Source organism: Labeo rohita, unplaced genomic scaffold (genome assembly GCF_022985175.1).
Source record: "Labeo rohita strain BAU-BD-2019 unplaced genomic scaffold, IGBB_LRoh.1.0 scaffold_185, whole genome shotgun sequence".
NCBI classification, from domain to species: domain Eukaryota; kingdom Metazoa; phylum Chordata; class Actinopteri; order Cypriniformes; family Cyprinidae; genus Labeo; species Labeo rohita.
The window spans coordinates 84,839-104,260 of NW_026128055.1; the positions used below are offsets into that span (position 1 = coordinate 84,839).

A 19,422-nucleotide genomic window follows, 5' to 3' on the forward strand; every position below is an offset into this window, starting at 1 on the left:
AAGTGGCATTTTCAAACTTGTGTGGAAAAACAATCTCCAATTGGAAATACTGAAATCATAGTTTTTTTTTTCATAACTTTCACTGTCTGAAAAGCAAAACCGCTTTCCTAAATTACTGATATGACTGAAATCATCTTCACTACAAATACTTCTTTTAACAAGCAAATTTCTTAGGCGGAGACTAGAATGCATTTTCCCTCCACACATCCCAGACAAACGACACAGACAAGAGTTGTGCTGGTCAAACACTTAATGCCCTGGGTTTATTAAACATTTTTTGTCATATAAGTTTTTTTTTGTTTTTTTTTTTATTCATTCTTCCAGGTGGGACTAAAAAAAACACCTCAAAGATAGATGATGCCATTGGAACGGGCATTCAGATTGTGGTACATACAAACAACAACTACGAGTAGCCTTGTGAGGTACCGTCCTCTTCACAGAAGAGAGCTCATGCTGGCCCCACAGGACGGGCGCCACCATGAAGTCTTACAGGAAACAAAACGTCCCTTTTTTGTTCGTTTTCCTTATTTTCATATAAAGTGGAATGATGATGATGTTGATGATAAAGAAACATACTGAGATGTCACTGTAGTCCTCTCCCTTATGAACTACTGTTACACACAAATAACAGACTCGCTCCTTAACACAGGGGACGTACAATCAGTCATCAAAACAGAGGTAATAAAAATAAACCCATTTAAGTTTCACAAACCCCCAAATGAAAAAGGGCCTCTCAGATTCCAGAAAAAGAAAAAGACTCGGAAATCATACAAAAGCAGCATTGATTTAAAAAAAAATAAAAATAAAATAGTGCTTGAGTGGAGTGGGAGCAGCCACATGAGAGAGAGAGAGAAAGAGAGAGAGACATAGACAGACAGATGAACCCCTGCTGCTTTTTCCAACAAGAGATGTTCACATACAACTGCTTTAGCTACATACATACACACACACACACACACACACACACTCACACTCACACACACACACACACACACACACACACACACACACACACACACTCACACTGCACAGAAACCCAGGAGGTTACAGTGTATTTAAAAAAAAAAAAAATTTAAAGGGGGGAAAACAAAAAACTGTAAACACCTCACAATAAATAGATAAAACAGCAGGTTTTGCACCATGCATGTGACACATACATTCAGATACAATCTCACAAACACTTGAACATTCACAATCTCCGACACACACACGCACAAACTGCACGCACACTACGAAAATCGCAGTTTTTTTCTGATTTTTTTTCCCAAGTGCAAAACATCACAAATGAACAATTTCTGTATTCAAGTAATGTTATATACAAGGGGGTGTATTACAAATATGTATGTACATAGAATATTTTCCATTTCATAATTTACAGATGTTGATATCTTAACAGTAACAAAATTTTGGAAAAAACAAAAAGATGAGCATTGCAATTAAGTCCCAACGGCTGCCATGGAAACAGCGTCGCTACGATGCATAGCACCTAAAGGAGACGCCTCGATTGAGAGGAGGTGTGTGAACGCTTTAGGGGGCGGGGCTACGTCACCTCCATGGCGACTGTGTTGTCTGTTAGACTGTTTAACGGAGGTTTCTCTTGATCGTGATTTTCCCTGCAAGACAAATTCAATGAAATTAACTTATTAGGAGACATTAAATTCAATTTGTTACTTCACTCTGGTTAAAAAGGAAAGGAAAAAAAAAAAAAAAAAAAAAAAATCAAGCAAGAACAGTAGTAGGTACTAAAAGTAACAACAAAAGAGTTTAAAGAGAATAATATCTGCCATGTTAAATTCTAAAAGCACATTTGAAAAAAAATGGATACTTGTTTAACAGGGTTCGTACAGGTACTGCAAAATAAAATTCCAGGACTTTCAAGAACTTTAACCACTATTTTTTTACTTTTTATTTTAAAAGGACTTCAATCAGAGATCTCACTTTCAGTTTGATGTTTTTTCTACTGTTTGAGGAAATAAAAAAAATAATAAAAAAGATTCATGAAACAGCTCCGAAGTCCCAACCTGAATCAAATGATTCACAATAAGCAAAGTTCCAATCTAAACATGATTCACAACATGTGGCCAAAGTCCCAATCTGAATAATAATTTGCAAATCATCATTTCTGATCAAGACTTGGAGTGTGGTTTGCAAATCACAAATCATTCAAATTTGAGCTGTTTTTTGCTCGTTAATCACTTGAAAAGGCACCAGGAGTCTAAATTAATCATTACAGCTTAAATGATTGTTAAAAATGTTTTTTACTGTTTGAGGGGAGAAAAAAAATAAAATAAACTTTTTGCAAAACCAGTCCAAATCAGATGATTCATGATTCATGCTCCTAGCTCCTATGAGGCTTGAGGTTCTGATCTAAATCAAATGACTGACAATACATGGCTTGAGATTCTGACCAAATCAATTGATTGATTATTTGTGAATCATTCAACTCCCAAGCAATGTTGAAATTTAAAAATAAATGACTCTTTTAATCTGATCTGGTTTTTGCTAGTGAACCAACTTAAATGACTCAATTGATTTTGTTCATCCATTCCTCTTTTTGCATCTTCACCCATGTTTACATGACACTGACAGTACTACTACTGGTTTAGCTCAATAGTTTTATGACACCAACTGAAATGGGCAAAAAATTTTTTTTTTTTTTTAAATAGCGTGAATTTTGCATTAAAACAAAATAAAAAAAGGCTCCATGTTTGCATTATAATACTACTACAGAAAATGTGTTTTAATACTGTGATCTCACTAAAAAGTAAATCAAGAAAAACTAAAATTATAGTACAACTGTAAAATTACAACACTAATATCTATGGCTGTCTCCACAGACTCCAAGTCATGATTGTCAAATGTCAAATCCAGCTTTTATTTTGTCATTATCTATTTGTGCTCAAGTTGTTCCAAACCTGTATGACTTTAGATGTTGAACACAAAATATGATATTTTGAAGAATGTTAGTAACCAGACAGCTGTTGGTAGCCACTGATATAAACGGTAAGGCAAAAAAAAAAAAAAAAAAAAAAAAAAAAAAAGTATTAATTATTATAATAATAATTATTAATTATTATATATATAATAATAATTATTATTATAATTATTATTAACTGTTTGTTTCTTCTGAACACAAAAGATATTCTTTAAAATATCTTTTGTGTTTAGCAGAAGACAGAAACTCATACAAGTTTGGGACAAGTGGATTTTCATTTAGGGTTTAATTTCTATTTAACCAAGAATATTGTGATGCCACACAGGTACTCACCTAGGCCCCATGTCGAGGGTAGTTGACCCTGCGGTGACCTTTGGGATGGGTCTGTTGGCGTTGGCAGCGAGTTTTAGGGCAGAGGCGGGAACAGTGAGCTGACGCTGCAGCTGCCGCACGCTCAAGGTGCCTGCTGGTGAGGGGACGCTCACTCTCACGGCCCCGCCCATCAGCGCTTGACCAGGGGCGGGTCCGGCCGTGCCAACGTGGTGATTGGCCGAGGAGGTTCCGTTGTTAGTGGTGGTGGTGGCGGCAGCGGGGGAGGGGGATGAGGTGGAGGTAGGGCCGGCAGAAGGAAGGATGGATGACACTGCAGAGCTTGTGTGATGTAAGCCCTTGAAGACGCCTGCAGAGCCAAACAATGTAAGTTCTTGTATTGTATGCTGATAGATTAATCTATAAATAATGAAAGCATATAGTTTAAAAAGACCAACCTGAGGCTGACACGACTCCATTGACACCAACTCCCTCCTCTTTACTCTTGAGCGCCATCAGCTGGTCAGGAGTCATTAGTGCAGAGGCAGCAAACTGAGCACTGGCAGCGTCTATCGTCTTTGACACCAAACTCTTAGATAGCGAAAATAAATACATGATGAAATTATAAAACTATACAAAACAGCAGCTCAGTAAAAGAAAATCTGTTCAGTTGTTTAGATTAAATTCACCTTGAAAACAGCCTTCTCATTCATTTTTCAGGGTATTTTGTGTGATCAAAACGGCAGAGGTTATGGATATCGTCACTGGTGTGCAGTCACATGACATGCCAACACCCAGGGGTCACAAATTAACTTTTGCTTTAAGGGGCAATATTTGCCCCCTGGAATTGCTCTGCAGTGCTCTTTTTTTTTACATTTGTGAGGGCAATTTTTACTATACTAACCATGTGTGACCCTGGACCACAAAAACAGTCATAAGGGTAATTTTTTAAACTGAGCTTTGAAACTAATAAGCTTTCCATTGATGTATAGTTTGTTATGACAGGACAATATTTGGCCGAGATATAAACATTTGAAAATCTGGAATCTCATGGTGCAAAAAGTTTAAATATCTCAGTTAAGTTTTTAGCAATGCATATTACTAATGAAAACTTAAGTTTTTATATATTAATGGTAAGAAAACTTACAAAATATATTCATGGAACATGATCTTTACTTAATACCCTAATGATTTTTGGTACTAAAAAAAAAAAAAAAAAAAAAAATTATATATAATATATAATAATTGTTGCCGTTGGCAGCGAGTTTTAGGGCATATATATTATATTTCTAAAAAATAGGTCATTTTGACCCATACAATGTATTTTGGGCTACTGCTACAAATATACCTGTGGACTTAGCTCTTATGATGTCTTTAATGTCAAATACTTAAATTTACCCAATTACTTCAAATCAATATTTTAAACTGTTGTCAATAACAATAGACTGTTCAAAATTTTATCTAAATTATGCATGTAAAAAAACAAGAGCTCACAGGGCTGCAATATTATGACAAAAATCATTTTGGCAGATTGCGCTTTATATTGTAATAATGATTATTTATATCAATATAGAAAACAATACAAACGTTTTTGCTTTGTTTCAGGCATTTCACATTCTGGCTTCACAGACATACATGACGGTCCATGACATTAGCCAAGTCTAGCACGAGTCAGGCAAAAACTCCTAACATCACTGAAGCTATGAAATTAATCTTTTATTTACATAGTATCTGCACAACAATCTGTTGTTTATGATGAGGGAATTCGGGAGTGTGTGCACTCATAGCCAGCTCCGGAATTTTCAGATGCGTTTCTGTTGAACTTGGGATGCCCTATAACTTATCAAATGCGTTTCTGTTTAACTTAGAATGCACTGGCCAATCAGAGGTGCTTGGATTAATCGGCACCTCTGATTGACCAGAGCATGTTTAAGTTCTATTGTTTTGAATAGTTCAAAATGCAGCTGCTAGAGTCCCTACCAGGTCAAGAAAATGTGATCATATTACCCCAATTTTCCCATATTACCCCAAAAGTCTCTGCACTGGCTACCCATTAGGTGCCGCATCAGCTACAAAATATTACTTCTTACCTACAAGGCCCTTAGCTCTTGCATACCTAACTAGTCTTCTACCACGCTACAATCCATCACGCACCCTGAAGTCGCAAAACTCTAGACTTTTGGTAGTTCCTAGGATAGCAAAGTCTACTAAAAGAGGTAGAGCTTTTTCACATTTGGCTCCCAAACTCTGGAATAGCCTTCCTGATAACATTCGGAGATCGGACACACTCTCTCTGTTTAAATCTAGATTAAAGACTCATCTTTTAAGCCAAACATTCAAATAATGCATCTCATAAACTTTTACTGCAGTTATATCTGATCAAATGCACATTACTAATCTTTCAGCTCTGGTTGAACAAATCTTTCTTTGCTTGGTTTGAACAGCATCTACGCTAATTATGTTCCTATTTGTTCTCCGTTTCTGCCATGGGATTGACACCCTGTGGTAACTAGGAATTCATAAGTTTCAATCTGGATCCAGAACACTTAAGAGATGATGCCAACCCTGACAACATACAGCACTACCGAATTTTGCTACTATTTTAGTGTTCTTTGTCTGTTTGATTATGTCATTAATTGATCTTTACCATACTTCTCTACATCTAGGTTTAAAAGACATCGGAGATTTATGGTCACAGAAGGCTCACCTGGGGGTTGTTAGTGATGGCTGTGCTGCCAGCCTGCTGCTGTAGCTGAACCTGTTCAAGCTGCTGTTTCTGCATGAGTGCCAGCTGCTCCTGGTGTTGCTGGTACTGCTCAGTGGTGAAAGCTGCAGGAGGACATGTACAAGGAAAAGATCAGGACATGACAAAAACTGATGTTACTGCTCGTATCAAGATCCAAGGTTTTCTAACACTTCCATAGGAGTACTCTGGTAGTCTCGTAAAAGGTTTTCTGTCAAAGGTGGTTTACAACCATATTTTATTTTGAAAGCAGCTTTATAACAACTTATTAAAATCTAAACCAAAAAACAAAAACAAAAAAAGTCGTTTAAAAAACAAAAACTGAAAAAAGCAGCTACACGCAGGAACCATTTGGCATCAGTGGACTCACCGACTGTGGGTGGAGGGACACGTGGTTTGGCGGAGGAGGCGGGGCCTCTCTGCGTCTGAAGCGTGCTGATAGGGCGGATGAGGAAGCCGCGGCGGGGTCTCCGTGCAGACCAGTGCTCAGGATTGTCGGGGTCGTCTGGCGGTGCCGTCCGAGGCTTGAAATGCCTCCAGCGACAGGCTTTGATATTGAGCAGGATTTGCGTGAGGTCTGGTGAAGTGGAGGAGTGGGCAGAGGTATCTGTGCTGGTGTGTGAGGTATCTGTGCTGGGCTGCTGGGTGGGAGACAACGATGGGAATGTGGGAGGAATCCGGGTCCAGCCCATGATACACAGTATCCCATTCAGAAAAGGCTCGGTCCAATAAAACCCTACAAACAAATGTAATAGGAAAAATTAATGTTGCTATAGTATGTATAATAACATTAGTATTATAAGTGATTAAACATTATATATTACAAATTAAAATAATGTATTATAAAATAATTGTATTTAACATTTAGCTTTAATATGTTCAAACATAACATAGAAGTAAATAAAACACTTCGTTCATAAATTTGGGATCAGTAAGATTTTTTATTTATTTTTTTTTTTTTTTTAAATGAGTCCCTCGTGAAGGCTGCATTTATTTGATCAAAAATAATAATATTGTGAAATATTATTTTAATTTTAAAATAACTGTTTTCTGTTAATATATTTTTAAATGTAATTGATGTGATCAAAGCTGAATTTTCAGCATCATTACTCCAGTCTTCAGTGTCACATGATCCTTCAGAAATCATTCTAATATGCTGATTTATAATCAATGTTGAAAACAGTTGTGCTGCTTAATAATTTGTTGGAACCGGTGATACTTTTTTCAGAATTTTTGAATAAAAAGTTAAAAAGAACAGCATTTATTTAAAATAGAAATCTTTTGTAACAAGACAAACTACCATGTAAAAGTTTGTGGTCAGTCAGTTTTTATCCTTTTTTTTTTTTTTTTTTGAAAGAAATTAATACTTCAAGGATGTGTTAAATTGATAAGTGACATCAAACACTTACATTATTAGAAAAGATTTCTATTTTGAATAAAAACTGTTCTTTTAAACTTTTTAATCAAAGAATTCTGATTACAAAAAATAATAATTAAGCAACACTGTTTCCAACACTGATGATAAAATAAATTAGCATATTAGAATGATTTCTGAAGGCTCATGCAACGCTGAAGACTAGAGTAATTGTTGATGAAAATTCAGCTTTGCATCACAGGAATAAACCATATTTTACAATATTGTAAAATAGAAAACCATTATTTTAAACTGTAATAATATTTCACAATATTACATTTTTTTCCTGTATTTTTGATCCAGTAAATGCAGCCTCGATGAGCTTAAGAGAATTGAGAGAAAGGAGAAGAAAAAAAAAAAAAAAAAAAAAAACACCTTAAAAATCGTACTAATCCCAAACTTTTGAACGGCCGTATGTGTATATATGGCCAAAAGCAACTTAATTCAAAATTTGCCTCCAAATTGCAAATGAACTGAAATCACTATTATTTACTGAGCAAAGTCCTCAAATGAAGCTAATTCAAATAAGTAAATTAAACTGCAATTAATCACATTTGAAAATGTTCACTGAAACATACTAAATTAAACAGAGTTCATTCATTTAAATGGCTTAACTCACCTGCCCCCTCTGCCCACTCGTCGCCGTGCCAATCCCAGGCATCGCCGTGGCACCGTGAGTGTGGTGAGAGAATAGCGATATCGCACATCTGCTACCCCACCTTCAGCAGGGTCTGACCAGGGCCAACCGCTCACGGGTCCCGAACGTGCCTTTGAAAAAATAAAAAATAAAAAAAAATAAAAATAATAATAATAATAATAATAATAATTTACCAATAACATAACGCCAAGACTGCAGCCTTAGAACTCGCTCTAATTCATGCATATCAGGATGCTTCACAACTTACAGCATGATATTGACAGCCTGTTCTCCTCCTGAACCCAAACACACCATCTGGGTCGTTCTCCTCCTCAACCTCTGAGGAGCCAGAGAACATCTGAGGAAACAAAAGAGTTAAATGTTAAGCCATGAAAAAACGGAATATGATTCTCATGAATCTCTAGGTCACTGAACATGTGTGTACCTGTGAATAGGGCTCATCGTCCGAGCTGGGAAAGTCATACTGATTGAGGTCTTTAGTGTTAAAGACTGCTGGGCCTGAATGGACAGAGCCTGCCAATGGCAATGGCTTGGCCTTCTTCTCATACTTCCGTTTCTGCCGCACAACCTCTGGTTTATCCATCTATAGCAGAACATTAGAAGCAAACCCACATGAGACTTTTGAAATCATTTTGTTGCACGTGTGCAACAAGTTGCCTTAACAAAAAGGGGAAAGCACAGAAATATTAAAGCAACTAAACAGGAAACACAAAAAGACTACATTTGTGCAAAGTATGTTTTGGGCATAAGGGGGAGCCCATTGACCTAGATAAAGATACAAGTGTGTACCTTCATCTTGTAGTCCCGGTCATGCTCCGTGTGTCTGTACTGGTTGCTGTTGGTGATTGGGATCAGAGGGATGACTGGTTTCTCTAGAGCTCTCTGAGCCAGAACTTCAGCCATCACCTCACCTCCGAAATCAGCCATGCTGTTCCTACACACACACACAAATGAACACATCAATAAGCTTAAACAATACACACTCCTGTGCCAACCAACCTATAATAACAGAAATTCATTATTGTGGGAAACCTTTGTATTTTTTCCCCCCAAGTTTCTGTTACTACTAAATGTAAAAAAATGTTGACACATCACTTAAAAAACGGGTTTAGATTTAATTTTTGGCACAAAAATCTATAAGAAAAGAACAAAAAGAGCTTAAAAATATTAAATATTAATACAATATAAAAATATACACACACAGTTGAGGTCAGAAGTTTACACACACTCTACAGAATCTGCAAAATGTTAATTACTTTACCAAAATATTAGGGATTATACAAAATACATGTTATTTTTATTTAGTACTGACCTAAATAAGACATGTCCCACAAATTCTTTGGTTTTTCAGCATTTATGTATTTGAACTCTTTCCAACAATGACTGTGTGCTTTTGAGATCCATCTTTTCACGCCGAGGACAACTGAGGGACTCATATGCAACTACTACAAAAGGCTCACTGATGATTCAGAAGGAAACATGATGCATTAAGAGCCAGGGGGTAAAAACGTTTTGAACTTGAAGATCAGGGTAAATTTAATTTTTGTCTACTGGGAAACATGTATGTATTTTCTGTAGCTTCTGAAGGGCAGTACTAAATTAAAACATCTGATATTTATGCAAAATAATAAAAATGTACATATGTCTTTATTCTGTTCAAACATTTACATCCCCAGCTCTTAATGCATCGTGTTTCCATCTGAAGCATCAGTGAGCGTTTGAATCTTCTGTAATAGTTGCATAAGAGTCCCTCAGTTGTCTTCAGTGTGAAAAGATGGATCTCAAAAATCATACAGTCATTGCTGGAAAGTGTTCAAAGAATCAAAGAATTTGTGGGACCTGTAATTTTTTTCTAAAGAACAGCGAGCAGTTTAACTGCTCAGGACAAACAAGGGACTCATGAACAACTATCACTAAACAAAAAACACAGCTGCGGATTATTCAGGTAACAACACAGTATTAAGAATCAAGTGTATGTAAACTTTTGAACAGGGTCATTTTTATAAATTAAACTATTATTTTCTCTTGTAGACTATATGCAAACATCTTTTATGTGAAATATCTTATTCAGGTCAGTACTAAATAAAAAAAAAATTATTTGCATTTTGTATGATCCCTCTTATTTTGGTAAAATAATTAACATTTTGAAGATTTTGCAATGTGCATGTAAACTTTTGACCTCAACTGTAAATTGCAAAACAAGTCAACATTTCTTCATATTTCCAGGTTGTATATAGTCACAGAAACCAGGGAACACATAAAATATATGACGTTGTGTACCTCTTCTCTACAATCTCCAGCGTGAGGTGCAGCAGCTCTCGCTTGCTCTTCTCTCGCCTCTTGATCATCTCTAGGATGGTGACGGCTCGGCTCAGGTCCCTTCGCAGCTTCAGCATCTTCTCATAAGAAGCTTCATCATTCTTACGATTCTATGGAAAAAGATAAAGTGCAATTTGTTTCTCTTGTTGTTCCATGAGCCGAGCCAATTTGTTGTCGAGCGCTGCCCTCTTACCTTTCGTGTCTGCATCTTCTCCGTCCTGCGCCTGAAGGCCACATAGGGGTCATTGGTGCTGGAGCCGTCACGCTTCTCCTGTTTGACGACAGGAATGAGAGAGCCGCTCTGACATGCTTTCCTCTTCCTGCTCCAGTACTCATACACCTCCTTTATTAGCTCATCATCCTCCTTCAACAAGAGTTTGGCCTCCTGTAGAGACACCGGCTAAGAGAAAGAGGGGGAATGTTTCAGATTAGGCTTTTTAATGTAGATGACAGACTAATTAACATTAACATTAACATTATTAGTAGTGGTCAAAAGACTAACAAAGCTCAACTATAAGATTTTTTTTTTAGGCCTGTAGATCAGTTTTTCACCTGCCTTACTGACAATGTTACTAGCCCCCCCACAAATACGACAAACATGTTTTTGCAAATCCCCCCCCAAATTCTTGCAAATTTTTCTTAAACAGGAAAACAATGGCATACAATATCAAAACAATCCTTATTTAAAAGGCTGCTGACACCAAGAACAATAACTACAAAGTTAACTATAAAGTTTTACAAATGCTATAACGGTGGAGTTCACATCATAACTATAATTATAAAACCACTGACAGCCATTCACAAACCATTCAATATTAAACTGCGCACGGCATACAATAAACAACCTTGTCAGCCACTGGTGTGGATGCTAATATAATTATCATTCATTATCATTATCGTTCCCAAGTATGTCAATTCAACCATGTTAGTCAGCTTGATTACTGGTGACAAATAAGCAAAATTCAAAAGCAACGCTCAATAAATACACTCCCATTCAAAGGTCTGAAGTCAGTAAGATTATTACTTTTATTCAGCAAGGACACATTAAACTGATCAAAAGTGACACTAAAGACTTGCATAATGCTGTAATTTTGAACTTTCCATTCATTTAAAAAAAGTTTCGGTATAAATAATAATAATAATAATAATCTGCAGTTTTTTCAACATTGATTTAAAAGAGAAAGAAAAAAAAAAAAAAAAAAAAAAAAAAACTCATTTCTGAAGGATCATGTGAGAACGAAGACTGGAGTAATTATGCTAAAAATTAGCCTACATTAAAAATGTTATTAAAATTCGCATGCATTAAAATAGAAAAAATAAATAGTAACAATTTTAAATAACAGACTTCAAACAAAATATTTTTCAAAAATTCACTGAACCCAATATTTGAATTGCAGTTCAAGGCAAAATGTGGTGGTGACAGCACTGGTCTGATAGGGCAAGTTCTGATATTGTTGAACCTTGACTCAGTTCAAACAAGTCAAGTCACCTCTATACCATTTAAATAAAGTGTGTGTTACACACTCATGAGGCTGACATTAGATCAGAATGGACTAATAATTGCTGATCAGTTGGCCTGGCACATAAATCAGTCTATAAATAATCATTAGCTCTACATAACCTACAAATTTACCTATAAACCAGCTGCAGAACAAGCATGCCCTCACAAAAACACACTAGTGCAGGCTAGAAAACTCTTCATTCATTTAAGCATATGTTGACTTAATTACCAAGAAATAAATATGCACTATTTCCCCCCAGGTAGCAAAACATGTTACTGCTACACCCTTATCTGCAAATGTTATCAATACAAAGCAGTCTTGTAGTCTGAACCGCAAAGCATAGCACTAGCAAGGCCAAGGTCATGGGTTCAATTCCAAGGAAATGCATAAACTGATAAAACGTATACCTTCAATGCAACGTAAGTCACTTTGGATAAAAGCATCTGTCAAATGAATAAACAGGCAAATGAAATGGTAAAATTTTGATTATATGTAAAACTACTTGCTATTACAAGTAATTATTATTGCTATTATAACAACCAATAGGAACCAAAGAGAGGTTGACTGTCATAATGAAAATTTCCTGATAATTTACTCACCAATATGTCACCCAAAATGTTCATGTCTTTCTTCAGTCGCAAAGAAATTAAGTTTTTTGAGGAAAACATTCCAGGATTTTTCTCCATATAGTGGACTTAAATGGTGGACAACGGGTTGAAGGTCCAAACTGGAGTTTCAAGGCAGCTTCAAAGGGCTCTACAAGAGCTCAGCCGAGGAATAAGGGTCTTATCAAGTGAAATGATCTGTCATACAAAAATATATATACATTTTTTTACCACAAATGCTTGTCTTGCACTAGCTCTGCAATGCATGCACGCATTGCCTAATCACATTGGAAAGCCTTGGGATTGTGCAGAGTCTTTTGAAGCTGCATCGAAACAATTTAGACCTTCAAATCACTGGCCACCACTGATGGCCACTATTTGGAGAAAAACCCTGGAATGTTCTCCTCAAAAAACCTTTATACCTGAACATCTTGGACGACATGGAGGTAAGTAAATTATCTGGAAATTTTCATTCTGGAAATGAACTTCTCCTTTAAGTTCAAAACCATTATTAAACAAACTTCTCCTTTAAGAAGTTAAACTTCTCCTTTAAGTTCAAAACCACTATTAAATTTTAAATCTTCTGACTATGCCCAATTCTGCCTGCCTCTGGTACCTGTTGTCCGCTGCCTTTCTCCAGCCGGTCAATCATCTCTTCAAACTGCAGTGCTCCCACATCCATCTTCTTCTTCAGCTTATTTACAAATGCCTCATCCTCAGAGTCCAGGTCATAATCCGGCTGTTCTGTGTCAAGACTGAACGCTGTAGATATGAAAACAAGTTCCCCAAAAAAAAAACAAAAAAACAAAAACAAAGTTAGAAATGTACTGTTAACCAAAACCATGAAAATTCAAGTTTCACTGTAGGATACAAACCATGTTGCCATTGTAATGACTACATGTAATATAACTGAATTGTAATCTGTTTGAGTAGACCAACATTGCAACACCGAGTGCAATTACATGAGTTTGGGGCTACTTGTTTGTCTGAACCATCATCATGGACAATTTTTTGGCTGGTTAGACTTGTAAACAGCATCTTTCTCCATTGACAGCCAAACTAAAATGTTTTTTTGTTTTAACAACATATCCGACTAATATTTTTACCTATTGCAATCAATATTTTATCAGTGCCTCAGTCAGTTTTGAAAGGCTTTCAAAAGTAAAAAATGAATTTGTTATTTCCTGTCCGCTGCCTTTCAGGTCACAGCTCAGTAAAGTCAGTTGTAAAAGGCGTGAAGGACGCACAATCCTCAAGCCCTCAATTTAAATGAAATATCAGGCCTGAATAAAAGCTGAAAGACTCACGCTGTATGTGAATGAGCTGTTTGGGCATCTTGAAGTCCCCCGGGTAGAGAGACTCATAGTAGGCGATGTTGCTCTCAGCCTCTGGAACGGGAATCACCATGTTGTCCCTCTTCTCCCCGTACACCTGCTGAGCAGAGATGGCCCGCTGGAGATGGTGTTCCTACATACACACAAGACAAGGTTTAGTTAGACGATTTAGCAAGTGCAAGTTTGTGTGAGGTTTGGCTGGATGGTCACAAGTACTGTGACCAAATGCTAACATTATCTATCTGGTGTTGCCAACTTTGTCACTAGATTTATTGACTTTTCAGACCGCTTCAGTGACAACTCAAGTCACTATTTCATATTCATGCCATTGTCTGGCAACAGAAAAAAAACAAAATTTTACTGCAAATTTGGCTATATTAAAATACAGTATGTGATAGACAATATGAGAGAAATAAACAAATATAAAAGGCTGACGCTAGGCAGAATGCAAATATGATGCAATGCTGTCAATAGTATGCTAATCAGCATATGACGTTATTTAGCAACATTTAGCGACTTTGAGAAGCTTTAGCTTCTTGCCATTGTAAGAAGTTGGCAACAGTGTATCTACCATTTAGACACTGATTCTGAAGATATTATTTGGAGGGTCACACTTATCTTACAGAGGCATACAGGAACTGAATTTCAACCACTCCCCCAAAAAGAACAACAACAACAACAACAACACACACACTATATATAATACAATATAATCTTAACACTAACAAAAACAAAATAAATAATAAATTAATTAATTAATTAATTAATTAATTAATTATTCTTTCTCAGCATTGGCCTTGCTAACGATGCAAAAAAAAAAAAAAAAAAAAAAAAAAAAAAAAAAATTAACGTGATCCTGGACCACAAAACCAGCCATAAGGGTACATTTTTTTTTTAAATTGAGATTTATAAATCACATACATGCTCTCAATAAACAAGCTTTCCATTGATGGATGGTTTGTTAAGATAGAAAAAATAATTGGCCACGGTACAACTAATTTCAAAATCTGGAATCTAAGGGTGCAAAGAAATTTAAATATTGAGAAAACTGCCTTTAAAGTTGTCCAAATTAAGCTCTTAGCAATGCATATTACTAATAAAAAAATAAGTTTTGATATATTTATGGTAGGAAATTCACAAGATATCTTCATAAAACATGATCTTTACTTAATAACCTAATGACTTATGGCACAAAAGAAAATTCGATAATTTTGTCCCATACCATGTATTGTTGGCTATTTCTACAAATACATCTGTGCTACTTATGACTGGTTTTGTGGTCCAGGGGCACATATAGCACTAGAGCTATATGAACATATTTGAAACATCAATACGTTGTGCAAAATCCAAATGCACATTCTAATAAATACTGATTACAAATATTTTACAGTCAGTATTTTTGTTGGATAATCACCATCATATCAATTTTAAGCAAAGTTAGACTACCTTATTGTGCATAACTGTCTTTAAAAGAATGCACATGTAAATGCAAACGCAGATTGAGTATTGATGTATTAACATGAGAAGGAAATGCTATATACACATGCATACACAAATACAATAACATACACAATGTAGTCCTAAAGCGCATCTAGCTGTCAAAGATGTAAACATATCTAATTTCTGATCAATTCAATACATTAAAAGAAGAACGCAACAGTGCAAGTGCAAAATGACACAGCGGCCAGGTGAGAAGTAGTAGTCAAAATGGGAAAGATGCTTTTAATATGCATCAACAGTGCATACTGTCAGCATAATAAATAAGGTACAAACATCACAACATAGATACAGACTGTACTAATCGACCATTGTGACCAATGCCTAGCCTCCGCCAAGCAAAACCCTGACACAGCAGAGCTGGATCTGTCAGATGCAAGCCGAACCAAAACACTGGCGCGCCAGCACAAACAATTACACGTGCTCGTAAAACAACAACACTCCAATCCCAGACGACAGACACTGTCCTCTATTTTATTGCAGGACAAAATTAGGTTATCTATGCACATACACACAATTTCCAAGAAAAAAAAAACCCTGTTATGCTGATATAAAACGATGTAAACTGTAACGAAAGTCTCCTCGCTGACCTAATACCATCCAGCATTAAAAATCCACATGGACGAACCACATCACTTGACAGCCTGTGGTCTCTCTGACCCCCAGACACCCCATTAGTAACATATCATAAAACACTTTGAGTGGGACAGCAGCACCTTCACTCTGCCGTCTCACACACAAACATTAGAGAGTATTACTCTTGACACCTGCCCCACAGCGCTAAAGTTAACCAGCATTTTCACACCATCACTTTTAGACATGTTTACTACATACATATTTCCACCAGCACATTTGCACACATTATTAGAGCTGCGCAGAAAACGTGAATTATTCTCGTTAAGACTCATTATAGAAATGTTTGCCAATCACAAATATGTGGAAGGAGTACAATTTAGTTTAAAACACTTAGCTTTATTTTTATGCACACAACTGAGAAACAAATACAGAAATACACAGACAAATGTCCAAATTAAGCTCTTAGCAATGCATATTACTAATTAAAAAATTAGTTTATATATATTTACGGTAGGAAATTCACGAGATATCTTCATAGAACACAACCTTTACTTAATAACCTAATGATTTATGGCATAAACGAAAAATCGATAATTTTGTCCCATACCATGTATTGTTGGCTATTTCTATAAATACATCTGTGCTACTTTTTATGCACATGACTGAGAAACAAATACAGAAATACACAGACAAATGTCTTGAGGGAAGTAATTTAGCTTTAATGGATCTGATCTGAATATTTTCACTTAAACAGGTGCTGAAAGAGACTACACTGATGAGAGATGTGCATGATGTTTGCTGGCACGATATGGATGTACAGATGAAATGCAGCTGTCAAGAGCTCCAGTGTTGAGAAAACAAAACAAGGCCTCGTGCGCCCCTGCACCGGTCAAACGGATCATTGCATACACCTAAACAGACCGGTAGGGCCAGATTGACTTCCTCTGTCAATACATCAAGTAATGCATTTCTCTATGCATATAAATGTAAATGCTTCTCAGAAAGCATCTACTTTAATAACACATCCAGTTAAAAAGAAACACACTAATGCTTAATTAACATGACAACTATTCTCACTAAAGCTTACGGATTTTTAGGAAATAAAACATTAACAATTTGGACTGTTCAAACGTGAGAGATCATACAGCACAGATTGTTTAGCTGGGTGTTAATTGGTGATTGCTGTATATATAAGGGCGCAGAAATGGACGCCCCCTTAGGTCGGTGCGCCGTACTGCACCTCCACGGAGCCCTAAGATAATCAACAAAATGGTGGCTTTGCCCGTGGTCACGTGACTCCTTTGTACTCCGTAAACCGTCTGTGGGCAAAAATACTGCGTAGTAATCAGCTCCAATGTTATATTTGTAGAGAAAAACGTCTAACGTTTGGGCCCGATATACTAAAGCTCGGCCGTCTCGGACGGTAGCGACATATTTGACGCTTTTCTGCAGGAGAAATGGCGGCCATTTTGTGTACACTGGCGCAGAGAAGCAAGGGACGCGCCTCTGACAATAAAAATGAAATTATTTTCAAAATACATGAGTCTAAGCAATAAAACGTACCGATTCCTCCTCTTTCTCCATCCCCGTGGGCATCTGTGGCACTGCCCGGTTAATAGACGCATATTCGTGCAGGTCGGGCAGGTCCTCGCAGCGGAAGACGGGTAGAGGCTTGGAAGCGTCCAGCGCCCGCGCCCGAAACGACAGTTTACTCATTTTTCTTTATAATTCGAGATGCAGCATAAATCTATCCGATCCCCTAATGTTCCCTGCTGGTCCGATTAAAGTTCTCATGGATGATGCCGGTTCGGTGTCCAGCAGTGCACGGGTCGCTCGGTGGTGGTGGCGGGGCGAGCGGAGGCGCCAGGCCGGGTGTCGGTCGCTCTCTGTCGGTGTGTGTTTCCAGCGCGCTCCGGTCCCTGATTCCAGGCTCAGTGCGCCATGGCCAACATGGCGGACATTAAAAACACTCTTTAACGGTCCGCTCGTGTTCAGCGGCCCAACCCCCCGATCCCAGATCAGCCATTCCCACATGAGCTTACAACGCATGCGCTTGTGGCCCGCGAACAGACGGGGAGGGAGTGAAAACCACTCCCATACCTTCTGCGGAGCGCGCCTCTTCAAAAACACGTCTTTTCACCGGTGTGCTCAAGATTTAACAAATTTAACAGATATTGGAAAAATGTCGACGGTTAACAAAAATAAATAAATAATAAAAAAAATAAAAACCTCTATACACAGACAAGACATTCTTTAACAGATTACTGCTTGACTGTCGGTTAAGTGCTTTTCTACTATTAATAAAAAATAAATAAATAAAAATCACGTAAAAATTAAGTTTATTAATAATAATATTCCTTACAAAAGCTAGTTTTTCACATTTTTGTCACAAAACCTTTCTAAATTAGCTGTATAATAATAATAATAATAAATATAATAATAACAATTACTATTATTATTATTAATATTACTATAAAAAAAACAGATCGTTCCAGTCTTTGATTCTGATTGGTTGAGAAGCGTTCAAAGCCGTTGTAAACACACCTTTTGTTTACATCTGCATGTCGCTAGGCAACCACTTTGCTGCAACCACAAACGTTTCTGAGGAACTACATTGATTGGCGGAAGAATGTTTTTAAATTAATGTCATTACACTTATTCACTGTAAAACACGGCTTCTTGGGGCTTATTGCTTTATAATATAACAACAGTTACATTTAATATACACGTAATCGAACAAATGCTTCTCCTGTCAAAAGTATAATTTAATTTATTTATAAATAAATAAAATATACTGACGATACTCGGATGTAAACAACAGCATGCATTGCACGGTTAATGTACTACTGAATATGTTGTTCTGCTAACTACGCTGTCTAAACCACAGGGGGGAAGAAAAAAAACATGTGGAAGCTGCTAACTCATAGAGCAGCCTGGGGCCAGTTGCATAAACTTAGCCTCTATGTTAAGACAGTGTCTTAAGAGCTAGTTTGACCAGCTAGCAGTTAGCCAAAGGGTAATCAGTCTTATTTTTTGGATTCAACTTAGACTAATCTACATTTTTATGTAACTGAATTTAAATAATGACGACCAGCTTTAAAGAAAAAAAATAGCTGGCTTACTTTTAAGACTAGTCTTAACCTTTTATGCAACTGGCCCCAGGACTTAGTAAGCAGGGAGGGACACAATATTTTGACAAACTAAAGTTAATAAGTGGTAAAGATACGTATAAGCAGTAATAATTAAGATATTAGCCTAATATTTCACCTACCTGACTGGTAAAGAACAAATACAAATGCTGTCAAGATTCTTGCCTTGGAAATCCTGGTTCAGTTTGGCCAACCACAAACGCCTTTTGTTCCTCAGACAGTTTTTTGCACTCTTCTCCTTGATTTGTTATAAGTTTTGGCAGTCTATAGTACTCCAAATGTTTTTCCCAGTTTGCCCAGTTAATACAGCCCACAGCATGACAATAATTAATCATCAATAGCAATAATTATTGCTCAACAGCAATAATAAGCAAAATATGC

The 19,422-nt window shown here is 36.8% G+C and overlaps 1 protein-coding gene across 1 annotated transcript; it reads right to left on the reverse strand.

The window, feature by feature from the left end:
* Positions 1–551: 551 nt before the first annotated feature.
* epc1b (enhancer of polycomb homolog 1 (Drosophila) b) lies at positions 552–17,939 on the reverse strand. Its single transcript, XM_051101965.1, is given in 15 exon segments — positions 552–1,613; positions 3,269–3,614; positions 3,703–3,835; positions 5,952–6,073; positions 6,358–6,640; positions 6,642–6,723; positions 8,021–8,169; positions 8,307–8,396; positions 8,484–8,642; positions 8,849–8,993; positions 10,340–10,488; positions 10,572–10,778; positions 13,102–13,247; positions 13,793–13,952; positions 17,456–17,939. Coding segments are annotated over 15 exon segments (2,397 nt in total). The 5' UTR covers positions 17,609–17,939; the 3' UTR covers positions 552–1,540.
* Between the last annotated feature and the right edge of the window lie 1,483 nt (positions 17,940–19,422).